At 33.5% G+C, this 23,540-nt stretch overlaps 3 protein-coding genes, 1 non-coding gene and 1 pseudogene across 6 annotated transcripts; 2 read left to right on the top strand and 3 right to left on the bottom strand.

The window, feature by feature from the left end:
* Positions 1 to 4,236: 4,236 nt before the first annotated feature.
* TRNAV-UAC lies at positions 4,237 to 4,309 on the bottom strand. Its single transcript has one exon. It is a non-coding gene; the product is annotated as a tRNA-Val (tRNA).
* Positions 4,310 to 7,921: 3,612 nt separating this feature from the next.
* LOC18043540 lies at positions 7,922 to 11,040 on the top strand (annotated as a pseudogene).
* Positions 11,041 to 12,372: 1,332 nt separating this feature from the next.
* LOC18043539 (cysteine-rich and transmembrane domain-containing protein WIH1) lies at positions 12,373 to 14,582 on the bottom strand. Of its 2 annotated transcripts, XM_006438776.2 has the most exons (4): positions 14,286 to 14,582; positions 14,053 to 14,168; positions 13,730 to 13,928; positions 12,373 to 12,596 (listed from the first exon to the last, which is right to left on the bottom strand). In XM_006438776.2, exons 2-4 carry the CDS (start codon positions 14,096 to 14,098, stop codon positions 12,548 to 12,550), a joined length of 294 nt encoding a protein of 97 aa, XP_006438839.2. In that variant the 5' UTR covers positions 14,099 to 14,168; positions 14,286 to 14,582; the 3' UTR covers positions 12,373 to 12,547. The 2 variants fall into 2 exon arrangements, with proteins under 2 accessions (XP_006438839.2, XP_024041530.1); XM_024185762.1 differs by lacking the exon at positions 14,286 to 14,582 and having other exon boundaries at positions 14,053 to 14,279.
* A 132-nt stretch (positions 14,583 to 14,714) lies between these two features.
* Positions 14,715 to 16,200, top strand: LOC18045180 (GEM-like protein 5). 2 transcript variants are annotated; one of them, XM_024185761.1, is made up of 4 exons: positions 14,715 to 14,824; positions 14,903 to 15,245; positions 15,409 to 15,683; positions 15,788 to 16,200. In XM_024185761.1, exons 2-4 carry the CDS (start codon positions 14,945 to 14,947, stop codon positions 15,995 to 15,997), a joined length of 786 nt encoding a protein of 261 aa, XP_024041529.1. In that variant the 5' UTR covers positions 14,715 to 14,824; positions 14,903 to 14,944; the 3' UTR covers positions 15,998 to 16,200. The 2 variants fall into 2 exon arrangements, with proteins under 2 accessions (XP_024041529.1, XP_006438837.1); XM_006438774.2 differs by having other exon boundaries at positions 14,715 to 15,245.
* Positions 16,201 to 20,879: 4,679 nt separating this feature from the next.
* Positions 20,880 to 22,247, bottom strand: LOC18045179. The gene is made up of 2 exons (XM_024186398.1): positions 21,821 to 22,247; positions 20,880 to 21,343 (listed from the first exon to the last, which is right to left on the bottom strand). The coding sequence occupies exons 1-2, from the start codon at positions 22,055 to 22,057 to the stop codon at positions 20,999 to 21,001; spliced, it is 582 nt and encodes a 193-aa protein (XP_024042166.1). The 5' UTR covers positions 22,058 to 22,247; the 3' UTR covers positions 20,880 to 20,998.
* Between the last annotated feature and the right edge of the window lie 1,293 nt (positions 22,248 to 23,540).

Genomic DNA, 23,540 nt, shown 5'->3' with positions numbered 1-23,540 from the left:
TAACTGTAATTTTATTGGAAGTGGGATTTTACGATAATAATGAAGGGATGCCAATACTTTCAGTCTCAATATCTAATAAAAGCATACATGTAAATATGAGTATTACATTTTTGTATTTATAATTTTGAAAATTTGTGTATCGAGGTCTATAGTAGTTAAGGGTACAATAATACAAATGTATATTACTTGAAGTGTGAAGTTATTTTCATTTTCCATCCTTAATTCAAAATTGTACTCTTTTTTCTTTTTTAAACGAACTCTAAATAATACTTTGCATATCCATTTTGCTAAACTTTTATGTTGCTAAATTAGCCATGATGTAATTTATTATTAAGAACATCTAACAGCATTCTTAACCACCAACCAATATTGAACACACCGCACACCCAATATTTTTAAAAATTATGATTTTTTTTTTTTTTTTTAACGCAACATCAAAAGTTGGCTTCAATAATTATTCATGGAAGAAGCACGCCACGAGAATAATTAGAGACAAAAAGAACTAAATCACAAGCATTCTTTGTGTCGTAATTAAAGCAGACACTAATTGTTTGAGAATCAGACATCAAACGTTTAATGAATTTGAAATTTTCAACAATTTACGAGTTAATGGTTATTTTTGAGGGTATAAAGAGAAATAAATTCTTAAACAATTTTTTTTTAAGTTTAATAAGAGGGTATGATTGAGGACATTTTTGGCATTTAGAAGGGTTGTCGGAGTAAAAATTAATTTTCAAAATTTTTAAAAGATATGCAAAGTTAAAAGATGTTCAAAATATAATTAAGGTGCAAATAGTTTTCCATTTGTTTAAAAACACATTATACGAATAAAGTATTTAGCAAAGATTATATATATTTTTAATTATTTATATAAAGGTAGAAGGGTGAAAAATGTTCAAATTAATTTTTTAAGTCCTTATCTCCCCATGATCAAGACATCAAGTGGTCAATCAAAATAAAGTTGATTAAAAACAACTCATATAAGTTTTCAGGCAAAAATCAAACGTACAATTATTTAAATGAACAAAATTTTGAGGTGTTTTTTTTCAGATATACATGAAGAGAGCATCAAGAAAAATGGAGTAAAATTGTAAAAAGTAAGGAATGAAATTTCAAACAATTTAACATTTAAATAACTCAAACAATTTTATAAAAGTCTGAAATTTGATTTTTTTGCAAAATAAATAAAATGATCACATCAAAATAGAAGGTGTGGACTGGTGAAATAAGTATGAGTGGCTTTAAATATAGGGTAACGAGGTGATCATCTAAATCTCTGGCGGTCATCTAATCCTTTACATTTTGAAAAAGTCTCATTTTTGTGAGTATTTTTTTAATAATTCTTTAATTAATAAGATTTTTTAAAAAAATTATGTATGGTAGGAAATAAGAATGCTTATTAGACATCTCTCTGATTAGTAAGTATCCTATAATTAAGAATTATATTTATAAAAAATATATATTTGGTAACTTTAATATTAAAGAAATATAATTAATAATATTATCTAATTATTAATTCATTCATTTTTAGGCTTTCTAAGAAAAAAATTAAATCCTAAAAAAACTTAATTATATAATGTTAGAATATTTGGCTTTTAGTATTCCTTTTTAATTTATACTAAAAAATAATAGATGAAAAAAATTTCTTACTCTCTCTATAAAGAAAATTATTACATTCATTAGTTCATTTTAAAAAAAAACAATTAATTTTTTAAAATACAAAGTTCATATTTATCATCTGATGATTAATTTATCATCTCAACTTTATATTGCTGCATTCTAAATATACTATTTGAAAATAACATTATTCTTATTTATTTGTTTGTTTATTTTTGTAAGAGTTTTAATGGAAAAAAAATATTCTAAGCTATTTTTTAAAGTTTTATTTAAAAAATTTTAAGATGTTTTTATAATTGTTAAAATTCAAGAATTAAGAATTAAATGAATTTTAAACTCTTTTATATTTTTTAAGTATTGAAATTACATAATAAAAAAATACCTCATAAAAAAATTATTTCAAATCCTAAATACTTTAAAGTGATGTTAGGAAAAAAAAATTGTAGAATAGTCAGTCATCCCAAATCTTATCTACATTTATTGTTTTCAGAGGGCTTTGGCTCTAACTGTGAAGTGACAAGATATGTAGGCCGGCACAGATGTACAGATGTACAGGTATGCCAACATTTTGCATCTTTCAAGGACAAAAGTAACAGGAGAGTAGGTCCAATTTGGCACTGTCAGTTTTTTTTTTATCGTCATTCAACAGTTTCGTGGGCTTCGGCGCTAATTTGTGTAGCCCTCTCTTTAATGAAATAACACGTGGTTGAAAAGAGCTACGGGACTTTAGCCTGGTGATTAGAATTTATATTTTATAATTGTTAAGTCATAAATTTAAGCCCCCACAATATATTATGAGTGTTTAATTTCATTCTTTAATTTAAATAAAAAATAATTTTTTTTTTCAAAATATGACAGGGGATAGACATTCTTCGAAATGTGAGTGGAATATATGTTATTCGAATATTAAAGAGAATAGTTATAGTAATAATTTGATTTATAAATATCAATTGTAATATTAAATGTGAGAAATGTGAGTAGAATAAATGTCTCTCGAATATTAAATAGTGTAATCTCAGTAATAATTTAATTTATAAATATCAGTTATAATATCATGTAATATGAGTGTAAGTCTCAGTAATAGTATATTAGAGAGGGTAGTCTCATTAATAATCTAATTTGTAAATATCAGTTGTAATATCATATAATATGAGTACAAGTTCTCAATAATAGTCTAATTTGTAAATATAAGTTATAATATTATGTAATATGAGTGCAATCCTCTCTAACATTCGAGGTCCCTCGAAATATCCTAATAATAGCTCTCGAAATATGAGTGGAATAAATATTTTTTGAATATTAGATAAGGTAATCTCAGTAATAATCTGATTTATAAATATCAGTTGTAATTTTATATAATATAAGTGTAATCTATTATCTCTCGAATAGTAAAAAAAGAAATATTAGTTGTAATCTAATTCAATATGAGTGCAATAATCTTATGTAATAAAAAAATACGTGGTTGAAAAGATGCGTGTAGTTGTAAAATCGTAATCAAGTACTTAAATAAAATTTCTTACAAATTATCATTCAAATCACTGGAAAAATGGAATTGCTTGGTATTTGGGGGGTAATGATAAGATTATTTTCTGTCGTTTGGCGTGATTTGGCGAAGTCGGCAAAATTGCTGGCACAGTAGGTAACGTGAACCAATCAAAGAAGCACAAACATCACGTGATTAAAATGCTTCTACTCACGTGTTGAAATTGAAAAAGGATCGTCATTATCCGTTAATTTATGAGCGGGACCGCAGAAGTTGTCGCACTGTCAAGTCTAACAAGTAACCTCTGAGATTCTCAAAAATAAAAGGAAAACGATAAAACGCGCACCTGAATTTTAAAATAGAATTAAAAGCGACGTGTACTGGACCGCACTCTCGCCGTGACTATCCCCATCGTGAAGTTATTGAACTTCATGTAATTCGAACAGTGGGCCCTACTAACGATATGACAAGTCAGGAGCCACAATTTTTTCCAGAGGGCTTCTTTATTTCCAATCCCCCAATTTCGATTCAAATTTTATAAAAAAGAAAAATCTCCCACGTTCACGTGTTCGACGCGGTATCTATTGCGGCAAAAGGAGGCAACATAGATAGTGGCGTCATCGCGTGGTTAGTAAATGGTACTCTCTAAAGATAAAAAATTATGGGCATAGTAACTGTTAACCACACAACAGTAAAGATGGAAAAATTTGAGTGGGCTCACTTACTTAACATAAAATGAGATTATAAATGAGAGATTAAATGTAACATGGCTAGAAAATTAACCGTGTCCGTGTTAACACGATTAAATTTAGAATTTTTGACACGCTAACCGATTATAACACTATTAATTAGTCAAATGATTATGTTATATTGATAATTTATTTATATTTTAGTCAAAATGTGCTATATTTTTCATATTTTAAAAATAACAAAATTGATTAAAAGTAGTACTACTATAAATTTCAAGAAACAAATAACAAAAGTAAAAAATGTGATTTTTTTTTTTAAATAGGTGATCTAATAATAAATGGATCTAATTAACATTTAAAACGTAAAATTACAAATGAAAACTAATTAAAGGAAAAACAAATGGAAGAAAAAAGAAAAAGGAATTTCATAAACAAAATGAAAAAACATGTTGCTGTCCAGGATCGAACTGGAGACCTTTAGTGTGTAAGACTAACGTGATAACCACTACACCACAGCAACCATTTGAGAGAAATAGTGAAGTTCTTTTAATTTAAACTTTTTCTAAACGCATATTTATTTATCTGATTGAAAGGAAACTAAAATTTTAATTGCATTGTTAGTTACTGCTATTACATTCACAAATTTGATTGTTTAGCTAGTTACCTGCTATTACAAATTCTCAAGAAATAATATATTTTTTTAAAAAAATGATATTAAGACATTAGATCAAGCCATTGTGATTTTTCCTTCAAAGTTAAAATAAAAGGATCAATTTGATTGTTTGGTTTTATTCTGTTTTATGTAGAGATTAAAAACATATCAATTTTCCTTTCCCCAAGGGCTAGGATCAATTGTCTGGCTTGGATACAATTAGGCTCATATTCAATCCAGCACAATTAGCTTCTGATACTCCTCTCCAGAGATGACAGCTTCCGTGACTAGCTCTGGGTTTATTCCACCTTCATTATCCATAAACAAAAAGTGAGCAAATTCTTTGTAAATCCACTAATAAGCGCCACCCCTTTCTATGTCCCAGCCACTGATGTGGACTTGGAATTGGTTAAATTCCAAAAAACTCTCTGTGGCACTACTGCCCCGTACCCTGTCTCTGTATACTTCTTCACAGTCATCTGGTAATCTGTTTCCCAAGGATTCACCAGCGCCTTATCAAACTCCATGTCTCTAAACGCAAACAACCTCTCTCTCTCTCTTTCTTTTCTTTTCTTTTCTTTTTTTGGCCCCCTTTTGGCGTCCTTTTTACATCATTCTTCTCTCAGGCTCCAAGTTGCCATCCACGGGTAAGTATTTACTAAACTGTTTAGGATCGTGCTTCAAAAACTTGTCTTTATAGTTTATATATCATCGTAGCCACATACGGTACTCTATTTTACAGTAACGTGTTCATTTATCTAAATGGGTTTCGGTTTGTTAAAATTGACATGACTATTTAATAGTTCATGCTTGTTTGCTCGGTCCATTTAATAATAATGTCGAATTTACATTTAAATTTTCTAATATAATAGCTCCACAATTAACCATTTATTAATTATATAAAAATATTTAGATATTTTTTAAAAACAAAATTGATTAGAGTTTGAGTAAGTAGTACTAGAAATTTCCTACAGAATATAATAATTTTTTAAATTTGTTTTTTAATTAAAAATTATTTTTTAAATAGGTAACACCATTAACGTAATAGGGTTTCGGATTTTTGATAAGAATAATAAATAGAATTAAGTTAATTTAACTCAAATGTGGCACCACATGAACACGACACACTAACCTAATTGTCACCTCTAACAACAACACAACTAATGACATGTACTCTCTAGAAAGCATTATTATTATTCTTTTTTAACAAATGAATCTTTTACTATATATAAATATTTTTGCCCTCTTCTCCTAGACTCCCCCATGTTGTTGATGTTGTTATTATTAACTTCGGTTCGCAGACTCGTAGTCAAGATCGTGATGCCGACACTTTGTGCAATTTAAAAATCTTGTTCAAATGTTTATGCTCTTACTTTATTGTTCTAAGACTATTATTATTATTATTATTATTATTATTGTTATTATTTTTTTGGGTGAATGTACATTATTTTATATGACTTTTTCAATTAAGATGTATACTCACTTGACAAGGGTAATATTTGACAAATAAGGACACAATCACACGTTGAATAAATGAATAATTAAATAAAAATACCATATGGCTCAAGTAATTTTTTATTTTTTATATATTTTATTTAATAAAAAATTGTATGAAATAATTTGTAACGATATTGACAATTGACTGCACCAACGACTCGTATTTAATTAAAAGCACTGATATTTGAAGTTTCAACACCATCAAGACACTGCGTTACAGAAAATAGGGTACTGTTTATACTACAGTCTATCAATACAATTTATGTTACAGTACTGTTGCCATTGTGGTGTTCTGTTGATGGACAAATATCATTTTCTTTAGTTAAACAAGATGAAAGGTTCAAGTTTTATTAAAAATTCAACAACACTCTCTCTTTGGAAACCAGACAAAAATATCTCCCTTTTATTGCTGCCAGAAGGAGAGTTCTTCTGAGCTCTTCTTCCGACTGTACTGCATTTCAGTTTTTCTTATGTTTTTATATATTGTCTTTTTGTTTTCTTCCAAGTTCCTCTTCATGTGTGAAGGTAGCTCCCTCCATGGTCGCAGATACATGGGTCCTGTTCCATTCAGACTATGTTCTAGGTGATTTGGCTTCTTTTGTTGTTATTGTCTGTCAAGATGTATTTATCTAGTGGATTCGAAGTTTTTCAGCCACAGATCTGGAAAAATACTAGATATAGATAAGATTCTGTAAGAATGATATTACTTTATCAATTTGTGAAGCTAACGAAGGTGGAGATTCTGAAAAGAGCTAAGGTATATACCTAGTTATACTCTAAAATATTGTATGCATCTTTGTGGACATATTCTTTGGTGATATCTCAGTGACTGTTTTCCTCCGTAATCATCAGTAAGTATTCACTGACTCAGCCAATTTATTTATCGTAATGGATGAATATATATAATCTAATTTGTAAGAAACTATTATGTAATCTTATCTTTGATGTGTTTCACTTATTGAATTCATGAAAGTAATGCTTTCTCAAAACCAAACCAATAAAATCAACACCACATGCTTGGACTTGATATAAGTGCACTGAACCAAAAGAGCAGTCTTGCGACGACTATTCAAAGAAAAGGCCACCAGCATACAAATGTGATTAAATAAAAGAATGCCCAAACGAAAGGAAACTGCAACGAAGGAGACCGTTCTATTGCGATTATGAAGTACGACCAATTCTTTATGAAGGAATTCAGATGTTCATTCGGCTTCTAGTCTGTAGTTGTAAGTCAACAATTGGCAACTGACCCAATTTTCCAAAGAGAAAAAACAATTGAACCATTGATTCAATTAACATGTGCTAAAAATGTAACATTAAGATTAGAATTAGTAGTTTTCAAGCGCGAGACCCACCTAACATTTTTTTGTTTTGTTTTAACCACGGGGTATCTTGGGGATGGCCTCAACTGTGAGAGGCCCCTTTAAACCCGTACCACAACTCAGACAAGAAGTCCCTACTCGAACCGGGAGGCACAAGTTCTCCCAACAAAGGCAACTTTCCTGCGACTCGAATTAGGAGCAAACCCAGTCAAGTCACTTAAGGAGACTCCATTACTAGTGGAGCCAACACTTTGTTGGTTAGTTCATAACATTTTCAAACAGTTTAAAGATGTTTTTAAATGATTCAGTTTTAAATTTGTATTTTGGGTGTGTTTGGCAGCTTTCAAAATACTGAATTGCATTGCATTGAAGCATATTCTTATACTGAGACTGACATATATTTATAAAAAATGATGAAGAAAATATAAAATAGAAAGAGGGTTAATAGTGGTACCTTGAGGGTTTTATTTGTCTCCTTTTTATGAAAAAACTCTCTGTAATTCCTTACCTACTTCAATTTGAATTAGTCAAAGTATCTACTTTGAATTAATCATCCATTTACCTCATAATTTAATTCAAATTAAAAAATCTAAATTACATTTCGATTTGATTTGGCAACTCTATTTATAATTAAACTCTATTTGATTCAGCAACTCTATTTTTCAATCTCTCTCCACAACAGACGCGAAAAGAAAGAGAGAAAGAAAGAAGCAAATCATCATGTTGCTTCAAATTTATCCGTGTTCAAGCTTCTCTTTGAAATACCATCCTTTGCAACACGCTGGTTGGGTTAAAACATTCCAGACTCGTGTGAAACACATAAATGGCTTGGCAAACAAAAGTGAGAGCAAGAAGTACTCCGTCAGATGCTCCTCCGAAAGTTCATTTTTTTCAACCAATAAAATAGGACACAGCGAGGATTTCGTAATCAATAGAAGCCATAAGCCATTGACCAAATCAACAGTTGCACTGGCAGCTCAAGATGGGTATTCATCAAAATCATAGCTGCCTTCAACAAGCTTTATGCAAGTTTTGACCAAGAAGTGTGATGCATTCTACAGCTTACTCGTCCCCACACTTGCGCTGGCTATATTTTAGCGATATTATCCGCTTCTTTGCTTCCATTACAAAGTCCTGCGGATTTCACTCCCAAGATTATCATAGAAGCATTCAAGTGCATGGTGCCCGCAATAATGATGAGCAATTATGCCAATGCCATAAACCAATTGGCAGATGTTCATATCGACAAGGTTAACAAGCCTGATCTGCCCCTCGCTTGCGGAGACTTTTCAATGGGAGAGGGACTAGCAATTACTATAGCATCTCTATTGATGGCTGTGGCTATGGGGATTATGCTTCGATCTCCACCACTAGTTATAGGCTTCATCATATGGTGTATAGTTGGAGGCGCTTATTCCATCGATCTTCCTCCCCTTCTTCGATGGAAGGGAAATCCATTGATGGCTGCAGTGTCCATCATCTGTTGCAATGGACTTCTAGTTTTTTTTCCTTTCTTCATACACTTCCAGAAAATTGTGCTTGGTAATCCTGTAGCATTTACGAAACCAGTGTTGTTTACCGCTGCTTACCTGGTGATCTGGAACACTGCATGCAATATTGTCAATGACAGAATTTAATGTTGTATCCTGCTGATATTCGGTTTATTAATAGTTGCAGCGTTAGGCAGGCATAATTGTACTATATAGCTAAAGAAAAAGAGAAACATTATCCACCTGGAATGACTTGAAGTCTAAAGAAAAAGAGAGAATGGCTCCCGCAATTTTCTTGTCTTCGGTATATTTTCTTTTTTAAAATCTTTTGCCGCATACATAATCTACCCTTGTTTATTATCTATACTTTGCTCTGTTCAAGTCCATTTTTTTCAAATCTTATTTTAAATAATAAATTGAAAAAAAGTATATTTTTGTAATTAAGTAGTATTTGAAGAGAGGGGGGGGGGGGGGGGGGGAATTTTTTGCCCCCCAGCTATTATCAAACAGTCCCTTAACCTATTTCTCAGTTTATTTGCTATCTTTGTGGATCTCATGGGCGTGGCAGAATTTAATAATTTTATTCGTCTGAAGAATAAGATATTGGCTTCAATAAATTTAAACCAACTTTAATTTACTCTAGCAATTAATTAATGCCATTTTGTTTTAAAAAATCAATAATTAAATTCTCAAGGTTCATGTGTTTGAAGTTAAATTACTCATTAACTAGAACTCTGTTCAAAATTGACTGTCTTGTGGTCCCCAAATGTAGTTGTGATATTGAATGAAAGTAAAAACTTTCTATGGCGAGTTCAAATCTAAATCTGGACAATGAATTTTGACTTTCTCAATGCTATCCCAATTATAAAAATTATACTAATTGATTTATTGTTACAGCTGTTGAAAATTGATTAAAAAAAAAGAGAAAAAAAGAAAGGTAGCTTCAAATTTGGTGGCTTAACCACCAAATTTGTTGACCAAATTTGTTGATCAAATTTGATGGATAAGCCACCAATTTTGATCAAGATTGGTGAGCTTGATTTTAGGCAAAATCTTGCCTATAAAAGGAAGCTCTCATTTGAGAGCTTGGCATCCAAAATCCAAGAGAAGCAATCCAATTGAGAGCATTCAATTGGTGAATGCAAGTGAAGCATTGAGAGCTTCCAACATGGGAGAGAAATATTCTTAAGCATGTAGTTATATTGAAGGAGCATTTGGCTCCTCAATATGGGTATTACGGATTTGCTTTGTTAAGGGGTATTTCTCAAGATTATGTATTTGGGACTTGGGTGAGAGAAATTTATTTCTGAGAGTGTGGTTGTAATAATTTTCCACATAGTGAATATTTTTCTCTGGTTGTCTCTCGACAACGGCCGTGGTTTTTCTCTGAATTTGAAGTTTTCCACGTAAATCTTGTGTTGTGTGATTGATGTATTCTCCATTTAATTTTTCTGTTAATTTGTTGCTTGATAAATTGCTTAGAGTGATCTTGGGAGGAAGTTCAATTTTCTAACAACAGCTACTGGTCTTTGAAAATGGATGGATATATTGTTTCCGTGACCAAATTATGCCTGCCTAACGCTGCAACTATTAATAAACCGAATATCAGCAGGATACAACATTAAATTCTGTCATTGACAATATTGCATTTGTGAAGGATATACCTGATGTGGAGGGCGACAAAGCATTTGGCCTTCGAACGCTCCCAATCATCATAGGGAAAGAAAAAGTATTTTCGATTGCTGTTAATATTATGTTAATGGCTTATGGAGGTGTTGTACTAGTTGGAGCATTTTCGCCTTCCGTGTTATGCAAACTTGTTACTATGATAAGCCACTCCGCACTGGCTTTCGTTTTGTGGCGTCAGGCTAAAACTAATGATCCCTCCGATAATAAATCAGCAAAATCCTTCTATATGTTGACGTGGAAGCTGTACTATGTTGAATTCTTCTTACTGCACTTCGTACGCTGAGAATAAGATCAAGTCCTCACAAAGAGGAACAAAGTGAGTAAAGAAAATGAAGAGTGCGCGGCCAAAATCAAATCGGCAGCACATACTAAATACTATCTAGCTCTGTGCTTCCTCGCAGCAATTGTTGTACAATGTTCTGTTGTATGTTACGCGTTAAATTAATAAGTTGTAAGGTTGTTAATTTTGTAATAATTGTATGGGTCTAGCTGTGTTGGTTATGCTCTAACTTAGAGCATTCATTGCAGCCATTAAAATTAAAGTTGAAACAACTAATATCAGTTGTTTTCTTATCGAAAATAAATAAATAAATAAAAGTGATTGCTCTCACTTCCCTCAAATATGGGACATTAGTAATTTTAAATACTAATAAAATTCCAACATTTCTTTCGGATAAAAGAGGATAGTAGAGCCATGGAACTTATTCCAGAAAACATAAGAAGATTTTGGAACGGATGGCAAATTCGGGGAGTTGTTTTGCTTGGCCTTTGTTCAGAGATCATCCTCACGAAATTTGGTTCCAGGAGAAATTCACAGCAGGAACTTCGGTACGAATCATATCTCTGGATAGCATATAAGGCTCCCATTTTAAACTTATGATCTTTAAAATGGCCAGATCTACACCACAAAAGTACGAGAAGACTTTATGATGATTATTATCATCATCATCATCGCACGTACATTAACGAAAAAAATGCAGAAAGACTTGAACACATGGTATTTGAAAATAGAAATCATGATACCTAAATAAAGAGGGTTTTTCTGAGTTACAATTTATTGTAAAAGCATGTTGAAACTCGTAAATTTTTTAGTTTTGAGGTAAAACTTGTACATATTCACTAGTGAATTAATCAAGGACTTTTATCGACGCAGCAAATTTGTTGAATCACGTAAATTACTTCCTATACCATATGAACTCACACACAAATAAAACTATAAAAGGCTCTGGCTACGTTGGATCAACTCCAACATAGAGCCAACTAATAATCAACCGTGCAATTATATACACTCAATCCGACCGTCACGATTACGCATAGTCGATGGACATGAAGCGTACAGAATTGAGTGCGTATTTATCCTCTCAACATCTTTTTCTTTAAAACATGAAAAGGAAATCTCAAATTTCTAATCTTAAAATTAAAACACACCTTTAAAACTAATCTCTAGATTCGTCCGAAATCTTTTCCTCTAAAAGCTCTTCATCTCTTCCCCACCAAATCCCTGCAGAGGGAAATCTTTCTCGCCTTCTCCATTGGAATCTCGGAGTTCCAATTTTTTTTTTTTTTTTTATAAAAAAAACAGCTAAAAAAATTGGATAAAGAAAACAAGCAATAATTTCTAATCGAAATAAGATATCACTCTCGATACACAAGGAGTCTTGAGTAAGTCCGATGTTCTTTTGTTTCTTTGGTCAGTTATTGTTTTTGTCTTCTCATTTTATCATAATTAATTTCTATTTTTCATTGCTCTTATCAAGTATTTGGGTTTTAAGTTTTAATCAATGGTATATAACCACAGCAATCTTTGGTTGGATTGGTTAGCATTGGAGTTGATTCGGTTCTCCACCGTGAGTATCGGAGTTGATTTTTCAAAAAGATCAACATATACCAAAGCTTCAGCAGTACTAAGAGTTAAAGAAAGCAAATCAGAAGAAACAGATGCAAATCAGAAGAAACAGTTTGTAACAACACAAGTTTGATTTTAACATTTTGGCGTCCCTAAAGGATGTGTAAATACTATTTTCTACTGTCGTTCATAATTGTCTGAAATATCCCAGTAAAAGTAACAAAAAACACACATAAAACCAGTGAGAAGAATCATGCAAGGCCTAGAAGCACAATTCCTCCAATACACAGCAGCAGCAGAGTGCAGCCAAACTGCATATATAAGGAACAAGCAGAAGAAATTAGTTAGAAATCGGCCATCATCAATTTGATAGAAAAAGCCATCTCATATAACAATGAAGATTAAAGTAGTTATTTGAATCATATCCACAAGCCTTAGAAAGATTGCACTCAATTTAATGAAGTGTTGTCATGTGTCCCTTGCATTAGGTTAGTCCTAAATTGATAATATATTCAAAGAAGAAATTCTCTCTTATCTACCAAAATACACACTACATTCAGGTCCTTATTACTCCCAATTCCATAAGCACAAGCACTTTCTGAGTTTACAATTGGAAGATATAGAGAAAATGAGACAGTTAAGGTCTAAGAGTAGGGCATTGCACACAAATGTCCTACAGGCTACAGCAGAGTTAAAGTTCAAGGTTCAGTGTCTGTTCTTCAAAACTAAAAAGATTTTTTGCAAGTGAAATTCTAGAAAAAAGGCGCTTTCAAAAGGAAATAACTCAATAATGGCATTTTCTATGATCATGTTGCATTGCATAGAAAGATATCTAGGTTCTTCTTGGGTTGTATAGTCGGGTCTAACTTTTCAAGTACTCTAGTCCTTTGAAGGTTGTCCTTTAAGCTATAGTCTCTTCTAAGTTCTAACATGTGCTCTCGAATCTCAATCTAGTCTTACTTTCCTGAATACCAGAAAACAAAACAATATAAATATGAGAATAAAAATATGAAGCCCCAAATGGTACATTTTCATGGATTGAATATGTACTGATAAATATTACTCTTGGGCCTTGGCAAGAGTAAACCTCTGTTTTTCAGGGGAAAAGTGAGAATAAATAATAAGTAAACCTTGAACAAGTAAGTATGATATGTAACAAGCATCTGTGGTATGTGCTTGTGTCATTTGCAGCTGCGAATTAGATTGCTGCAGTTAATTTGGTTTGAGTGATTCCCAAAAAAAAAAAAAAAAGCGCACATGTATCATGAAGCTATAATCACCTATTTCTGAAATAAGCAACTTCAAAATAGAAAATAGAGGGCAAAAGATAATTTCCATCAAACACACAAGTATAAATAGATGTCTTGTACATTCATTCCAAATACGAAAAACAAAATTGTTTGCACCAATAACTTTGAAAAGACAATCGAGAGGTATAGCATACCATCCCTTCAGGCATGAACAGCATCCAGTGTCATTTTGGTGATCGTCCTGCGAAGGCTGTGGAGCCGGTGGTGGTGGAGGGTACACTTCATTGAAGTATCCCTGATAGCCAGGTGGTGGTGGTGGAGGAAATGGCTGCCCCACTGGCGGCTGTGGGGGTGGAAAGTCTGGCTGTGGAGGATATGGTGACGGTGGCTGCCCTGAATTGTGACATCAGAGAAATTGCTTAATCAAATTTTAAAAATATATATACATACATCCATACAAATACCAAACACGTGAACATAAAATTGCAGAAGCAAACTGAATCCTTTAGTGACTTGCCTGGAGGGGGACAAGGAGAATCATGAGGAACAGGATGGTAACTCATTGCTAAGAGTTTTCAGACTCTAATGGTACAGAATGATAGGGCAGTAATTTTGATTCGAGTGTGAAAGCCCCTGTATAAACCAAAATGCTCAATTGTAATGTGAATTTAGTAGGAAATTTCCCACTTACCATTCTTGCAATGATTGCCGAAAAGAGCAGAAGAACATCTTAGGAATAGAATGCGTTACCACGTGTCGCGGCGAAAGTGGAGTGATCCTAAAAGATCCAACCGACTTTCTTGTTCCTCTCGTCCATCAACTGCCTTTCAACATCATCACATCACACGTTCACTTGCCGTAGCGTAACGCTCATCTCTTAGGCCTCAACCTCTACGACTTGCTACGTAAGATTTGAACATCTACAATTCAATTTCTCAACGTTCACTAGCAGATAAGTTCTGTTGGGGGGACCCATCAAGGAACTTTAGAATAAAATCTATAATATGTAATTGAAAATTTAGAGAAATACTTGCTACTCACTGGAATGCAGCCAAAATAGACATTAAGCATGCACTGGAAGCTTCTTGCCTTTTTATTTTATTTTAATAGTTTACATTATTTGACTAACAAATGGTCCACAAGTTACTGGAATTTGCCACCTAAAGCTCTTATGCCTCTGGATAAAACTACGCCGCTAAGGATTCTTCCAAAATCTAGAATGTTGTTGCTTTCTCCCTCCGGCTTCGTGGCCAAGGAAGCAAATCATCTCTATAAAATGGGTAGATTAGGTAAGTTACTCACCCGTGACCGTGAATAAACAATAAATCCATCAGAATTTATTTATTTATTTATTTTTGTTCTCATAGCAATAGCCTCAACCTTCCAGTCAATCGACAACCAGCATCACCATGACAAGCACACCAGAAAAATTGTCAAGCACTCTGACAGAAGCTCCACCTTCAGAAGAAGAAGAAAGAAAGAAATGGGGTACCCATATCATGGGAGCGCCAGCGGTGCCTAGTGCTCACCCAGACAATCAAAAGGCAGCCTCATGGAACGCCGAAAACCGCCAGCAAATCTATCATCAGTCTTATGTCGAGTACTCTCCTATCGACAAGCCAAGTAACAACCCTTTGGAGCCTGTAATTCACGCGTTCAATACTTGGAGCACCAAAGCTGAGACCATTGCCCGCAACATCTGGCATAATCGTAAGTTACTTTCCTGTCCGCTAATTATATATCAAACGCTATGCAGCTGTAATATATATATGATTCGACCAATACATCCATATTGATACATATTAAACGCTATGCAGCTGTAATATACATATGATTCGACCAATACATCCATATTGATAATATAAATTTGCAGTGAAAACCGGTCCCTCTGTGTCGGAAGCTGCATGGGGGAAGGTGAATTTGACAGCGAAAGCAATAACAGAGGGCGGATTTGAGTCTCTCTTCAAGCAGATTTTTGCAACTGATCCGAATGAGAAGCTAAAGAAGACCTTTGCGTGTTATCTTTCTACAACAACTGGTCCTGTTGCTGGAACACTCTATTTATCAACGGCCCGTGTGGCTTTTTGCAGTGATCGTCCCTTGTGTTTTACTGCTCCATCTGGGCAGGAAGCTTGGAGCTACTACAAGGTACGAATAAGATGATCATCAATATAACAATACACTCAATAAACTGTATCAAAATATAGCATTGCATTGGTAATTTAATGATCTGAACAACTTATCTTGAACAGGTTATGATACCTTTGGCGAATATAAGCTCAGTCAATCCAGTGACATTAAAAGAAAATGCATCAGACAAGTACATGAAGATTGTAACTGTGGAGGGACATGAATTTTGGTTCATGGGCTTTGTCAATTTCGAGAAAGCAACGAACCACTTGTTGAACAGTTTGTCAGAATACAGAGCAACTGGAAGTGCAGGGCGAGTGGGCGACCAGTAGCTGTGTAAAATGGTTGTTGGAGCCGTCATGTGACTCAAAATTTTCTTATGCACTGCTTTTGGTTGTTTCTTTCAGTTTGAGAATTTATAGGTTGGTTTGGTTGTAAAGCTGTAATTGATGTGGTATTTTGTGTGTAAAGATCTGAACAAAGGTCGCTTGTGTGTTTCAATATTCAAGTGTAGAAGATCAAATTTTAAATTCAATTCACTTGTAATCGGCTTACGCATACGGCCGAGAATTTCACAGGCGTCTTTCCTGCGGATACTCTATATCTACCTATACGGTAAATATAGACACGAATAGCACGGGCCTCAAATGCAAGAATTGGTCCATTAGTATTAGACGATTAAACCCACCCAGTCCGTGAATGTAAAACCTAGGCCACGTAAAATCATGCACATGGTTTGTTCTAGGGTTGGGTTATGAAAACAAATTCTGTGATTCTTTAGGGACAAAACAAATCTTCTGACTACACCCCTTTACCATTTCAGCGCGATGTAGGCATTATTTTGAGTGTCAAGAGTGCATGTTTTTGTGTTCCTCCCTTACAAATGAGGACCCTAATAACCAATGTGGAAATATGAATGTATATGCTCATGGTCATGGGAGAAGCAGGCGCGTCTACTAGATGAGAACTTACCTTAGAAGCAAGAGTAGTGCTAGGTGTAGAGAAGCACGAGAGAAAGACGAGAGAATTTTATCCTCTCTCTCTCTACCATTTTCTGTTTTATTTCTCTCATGCTTCTCTTCACTAAGTAATTACTTAATTGATGAGTGAATTATTCTTTTTTTTTCTTCTTTTGGGCCTATTGACAGCATTCAAATATGCAAATCTCATTAACAAAATAAATAAATAAATAAATAACAAATAAAAAGATGTACCCGAAACTAGAAGTGTGAAAGTATGTATTGACGTAACAATTATTATTTGTAGATAGTTGTATCAAAATTGTTTCTACACAAAATGATTCACAAAGCACTCACAAGGAGATGGGAATAACATGCAAATTAGAGACGATTTTTGGCCATGTTTTTTTCTTATTGGCCCCATTTGTAATCACATTAAATCGAGTCAATTAAATATTTTCAATTCCCTCAATTTCGCCGAGTTTGCAAGTTCCCGAAACTGGCAATACTAATTCCGAAGGAGTCACAGTGAACTTTGCTCACGACACGGGGTAAAGTTGCTAAAATCAAACAAGAACATAATAATATAATAAGCATTGTCATTTACCGAACAGGGAAATGGGAACAATCATATTATGGATCAAATGATTTAAGTAGATGAAGAGAAAACACATTATCACTACTAGATAGCAACCAAAAAGTTGACAAGAAAGAATACACGTAGTTTAAAAAATTAATGGGGCAAAGTGCATAACAGTGCTACGTGCAAGTAAAACTGTAGAAGGATGCAGAGTGAAAGAAAGACAGAAGAACAAGGATATTGAAAGAGACAAAGATTAACAGATTCCCTATTTCAGAACAGGCTGAATCATAAAAGGATAAAACTGTAAACAGGGGATGCGAGTCCTTATCTTCCCCCAGTAACCAAGTATCAGTTCAATTTCTTTGTCTTTGACCAACTGACAATTAACATGTAACACAAAGAACGAGAGACATTTATTAATTTTCATTTTCCCTCTATTATCAATATGATAAGATATCTCTTTTCTGTGGAGGCACTGCAAAACTTTATCTAGCTAGCATCAGTGCATCAGTGGCTGGATTCTCTTAAGTAAAATAATATATTAATAAAAAATAAATAAAATTAAAAAAAAAAAAGAGAAAAGAAAAGGAGGCAAATTTGATTTGATTAGTTTCCTCAAGAGTGCACAGTCCAGTTATGAGGGTGCTCGTCGGGTGATGGACCATCTGAACTAGTTTTGTACTATATTAAAGCCTCTCTCTCTTTGTCTGTCGCTCTCTGTCTGAATTTTCGAATCTTTTAGGACGGAGGGCCTCACAAGCACTGCCTGCCTGGTGCATCCTCCCTTTTCTACGTACAGTCTTTCGAGCTTCATCTTGTCAATTTTCTACCTGCAATTTTTGCATTTAAATGTTTTCGTTAACCCGCCCTTAATTAAATTTTGCCTTTAGTGACCCCCTATCCTTTCAAAAAATGAAAATACTCATCATCAAACATACAATCATATTCTTATTTAACTATATTAATGAGATTGGTTTCCCCAAAGGAACAATAAACGAGATGTACGCACAACAACATTGAAAATGACGGTCTAAATTATAAAGGGACTTGGTGTGTGTCCATTCTTAAAAAGTTAAAACAATAGTAACCTACTGGTGTTTTAGAGCAAACGACCCTGAAGAATCTATGTCCTAGTCCTACCCCGGTTTTATTATTGTTGCTTCCCCCCCCCAAAACAGTTTTACACCTTTAAGAAAGAAACAGGTCGCTGGAGAAGGTTAAATCCTTTCCTGGAGCTGTAAATTTGAATCATGTGGTGACCACTCACAAGTCACACACTGAGAAAAGCTGCTCATCCTATTCTTGTTTCTATCGTAATGTTGTTATTTTTTTTTTAATCGCATTCAATTCTATTAGAAAAAAAAATAATCTATTAGAAAATTGTGGTTTTTTTTTTAAATTTCTTTATTAGTATTCAATAATAGCCAACTGCCAAGTTACGACATATCTAACTTACCAAGTCCCTCGATGATATACGTTCTTTATTTAATTTGAGGATAATGACCGACTGGTAATATATATTTTATTTCAGTGGAAGACACGGTTAACAAAATTTCGGTTACCCATCTAATCAATTTGCATCGGCCAAGGGAAAAAAAAAAAAAAGAGAGAGAGAGAGAGAGAAAACTTACGGGGGGCATATCTGTAATGTGAAAATTCCACCCAAATTGACTCAATTAACAAATAATTAGAAACAAACCGGGTGTTAAATTAGTGAAAATGGGTTCGAGTTTTCTGCCCGTATTTGTGAGGTTGATTGTGTCAACGAAGGCTCGGCTATCAGAAATGTGACTTTACTCCATTGATAGATTCGTATAAATTTTTATTTTGATAATATGTACGGTAGAACTTTCTTAAACTAATACTCGATAAATTGATAATTTTAATTAAAGAATAAATTTTCAAAAGAATCTTATTTTTTTATAGGACCTAATTAATAATTAATTAATTTAAAAATAAATGCACATGATATGTCTATGATGGTGCAATGCTTTTAGCGTTTAATTAGTTATTGTTACTTTTTTTTTGGTTAATATCTTTTAGATGAGAAATATTGTTATATTGTATGTGCTATGTTAAGAGAAATAAGAGAGAGATCAACTCAATATTTTGTCTTCTCTAACGAGTTACGATGTAATCATAATCCAGTCAAAAGATTATTAAGTGATTGATCCACTTAAGAAAGATCAAATCAAAATGATATCATACAACTCAATAGAATCACTACATTATTTAATTATACTATCTCTATACTTAATAAAAATTCCTATCACGAATGTGATATTATCTTATAAATTATTAACTTATTAATATTAATTAAATTAATAATTTTTTATAATTTCAAGACTATTAATTTATTAAAATTCTAATGTAATTTGAACATATATAATATTTATTTTTTTAAAAAAAATCTAAGAAATGACATTTACAGTAGGGAAGGGAAGACCTGTTAGATGCTTGAAGTGAGTAGTCATTAACGAATAACACGTCGGATTCAATTATAGGCATCTAACCTGAGGTTTTTACAGTAATATGTGATGTTTCAAAGATACAGAATTTATTCTCTGACCCATCGATCATTTTCTTGCTCGATCGATGCCATTGCCATCCACTTTTCATTTTGTCAATTGGGTAAAAGTCCAAAATTTTGACGGTGTTACAACTTGCAAAATTCAACCATACATGAATCTAATACAATTTTTTTTAAGCATAATTTTATTTTGGGTCATGAAAACCGGGGGAGCATCAGTTCATTGATTTGCCATGTTTTGTTGATTCGTTAATAATTAAAGCACCTTAATGATGAGTCACAGAGACTAGTTTTAAACGTGATTGCAGTTTGTCAAACGGACGGAAGCAGTTGACCAAAAGCATAACAGAAAGTGGGTGTGCTACGAAAAGAATTTACGTGTTGCGTCGTGATTGGAACATACACATCATGTTTTGGACACCTTCTCCTTTCAATTACCTGTTCATTGGTTAATATTTAAAAAAAAAAAAAAAAAAAAAAAAACAGATCAAAACCTTCTTGTACGGCGGGATGATCGTATAGAAATACGTAGATTAGTTTTTATACACACAATGCACATGTGCACGTCTTTTGATTGGATCCAAATTGAATAATTCGTAAACGTCAATGGAGTCCATGATTACTCTTACTTTTACGAGTATGCGTGTGCTGAGTGGAGTCCATCTGCACAGAGCTGCCGGAAACTTGAATCTCAGAGGATAATGTTAATGCCCCCAGGGCGGACTCCCACCACATCGTGTTTACCCTTTTAACTATTTTTTCTTTATATTTCACTTAATCCTGGACAATAGATTTTCCTTAAAATTACTGGACGGATAGGGTGTGTTCCTTTCACCTTTTCGAAAATTTGAGACTGAAAGTTGTAATGTGATCCGAAAACTGGAGAAAAATGCAACAACTAATTGAACCTAGCAAATTAGAAAGAACAGTATGTCCGTCCACGAACCATACAAGCAAGAACCAATCTTCTTAACTATGGTATACAAAAGTTGTGACCTTCTTGCTGGTTAATTCCTTTGAAAGCTTTAAAGCTGTTTCAGCGGGGACTGGATACTAAAATATTATTAGAGGAAAAGGAAACTAAAGGAGGAGAGAGGATTAGGAAGAATGAAACTAAATTAATTAATCATATTTGTCTTGCATTTCTTTCATTAATTCCACACAGAAATTCTTCATAATCACAGGCACCATAAAGCACGGACAAAAAAATAAAAATGTAAAATGAAATAAGAAAAAGAAAAATAGTGAGAGGGAATCCGATTCAAGGAGATTCATTTTCAGATCGATCAAAATGAAGAAGTTGGCCATTACACTTGGGGCAATCTTCGACTTGCTTAGGCACCATGAAGTACATGAGACAGCTCTTGCAACCAGCCACCACCAAAACGTTATTGTTATTGTTGTCCTTCACTGATCGATGATAATGTTCTTTTGATGATGGAGCTGGAGATGATTCTGATGTTGACTCTTCACTATCATACGAGCTATCTTCATCTTCATCTTCTTCTTCTGAGTAATAGAAATCTCCACTTGACTCTGCCGTTGTTCTCGGATCCTCCTTTGCTTTCATCCCATTCCTCCAGTTTATGTAATAAATCTCTCCCGTCTGCCAACACACACCCACACATCAAAAATTAACACACGCAGTCAGCGTCGGCAGAACGAAAGCGGAAAAAACAAACAAACAAACACCACAATATCAAATTTAAAAATAAATTTAAATAAAAAAAAAAGCTCCTAATCAAAATCAAATTGGCCTACATCAATAAATTTTCCTTCAAAAGGGGTAAAAAAAAAAGGTCTGCTCTTTTTAGGGTTTTGGTGATTAACCCTAATATTGATCTAATAATATTGAGTGTATGTGTTGGAGAAAGAGAGACCGGCAAATACCTTAACTATAATAATTACGCGGCAGAGCGAATATACAAAAGGCAATAAAGAATCAATAAGACCATATTCCACTTTCAGGAAGCAACAAAGAAAGCACAAGATCTGCTATGGCTCCTCATTTATTGCTTCTGTAAAACGAAAGGAACTGTATTTTGTAACTCAAGAAAAGAAAGAAAAAAAAAAAAGGGCTAACCTTTAAATCGAGACATTGCTCCCAATGATAAGGAAGCGACATATGTGAATTGAGCTCTAAAGTGGCGTCGCCGTTTTGGAGATCATCGTTGTTGTTAATATGATCATCTGAGCTTGATGATCTTCCTATGCCTCGGCCTCCATTAACGCCGCTTCTTCTTTGATGATTATTCAGCGAACAATTCCGGAGCGACCTCTCTAAGGATTCTGTGATTGTCGACATGTTCGGTGCTGTCATTTTCTTTTTCCCTATCTTCAATAACAAAATCCGGAGAAATATTTGGTAGTGGCTAGCGAGTAGTGATACGAAATCTGTTAACGAAAGGAGAGATTTTGAAGGAGAGAATATGAATAAAGTAGAGGAAATGGAGGAGTGGTGGTTTTTGAGTCTTTGAATTTGAAGACAGGATTATCGGGTCACACTCTGTGAATGCGCGTGGGAGTAATGGACAGGAACTCCTGAGTGGGCCCGAAACTGTCAGCTTCAGGAATCCTTTGCGTTTTTGTCTCGCATCAATCTATTACACTAGTATTTGGTTCAAATGAGTGGCGCGTGATATGACATGACCCATGCAGCTGCAGCTGCTTGGATAATTGTATTTGATTTGAAAATTGTTTCAACTTAAATGGACTCTTTGGGAGGGTTTAAAAAAAGGAGAGTTTGTGTAAAATGCAGGGAACAAGTAAAATTTTTTTTTTGCAGTTATCAACAAGAATTGCCGCAACTTTCTTTAACAGTTTCTCCTTTTCGATTAAGTTGGTGGATTTCTCAAGTGGCGGATGCCTTCTGCTACTCGCACTCGCTGTTATGCACGCGTGCTGCGGCAACCTTGGGCTATTTGCTGTATTATATGTACCCGTACATGCTTCAATTTTATACATTGGCTCAAAGTCAGAAATGCTTTTAATGAACTTTCCCAAGGTGAAAAGCTTTTAGCCTTGGGGGTAGGCAATTCATTAATCTGCTTGAATTTTGATTTTTTTTAACGTTAGAGAAATGAGTAAATTAAGCTTATATTAATTTTTTAGCTTCTTATTCAAACTTAGGTGGGTAATTATAAAAAAAAAAAATTTATTTGAAAAATATTCGGTTAAGTTCCTATAGATAATTTGAATTGAAGATCTGCATGGTTCATTAATTAATTTTCTTATTTTTATGATGTTGGTTGATTTTTGAAGACTTGTATCATATTTTAAATTGATTAAGTGAACCAAATGACTTCACTTCTAACCAAGCACTTTGTCCGCACTTACATTTTTAAACATTTGTTTAAGATATATATGACCGTGCCCCCTGAATGCAATAGCATTATTAACACTTTTAATAAATATTTGTCAATACTTTGTTATGGCGCAACCTAAGTGTTTGACATATAATAAACTTTTTACATAGATATAATAATAAGTGATTTAATTAGAGAGTTTTAGATTTGTAGAATTAGTTGTTCAACTTCCAAGTTCCTGCCACACACAAAGTTACATATAAAAGCTGTATTTTATGAAGTGCGAAAGCTTCCAAACTACGTATTGCTAAGAAGTCGGTCAATCTAAGGAACAATGTAATTAGAGATTATATCAAATCTAATTATTATTATTTTTTATCATCATCTACAGAAAGCGCAAATAATTTGCTTGCACGCTCATGAAAAGTCAAAACGACATTAAAAATTGTCTGTTCAAAAGTCAAACAAAACCACATAAAGGGGATGCAAACGAATGCC

Source organism: Citrus clementina, unplaced genomic scaffold, assembly GCF_000493195.1.
Source record: "Citrus clementina cultivar Clemenules unplaced genomic scaffold, Citrus_clementina_v1.0 scaffold_4, whole genome shotgun sequence".
Classification (NCBI taxonomy): Eukaryota; Viridiplantae; Streptophyta; class Magnoliopsida; order Sapindales; family Rutaceae; genus Citrus; species Citrus x clementina.
Note: the sequence above shows the minus strand (reverse complement) of the source record. Positions and strands in the feature narration are given on the sequence as shown.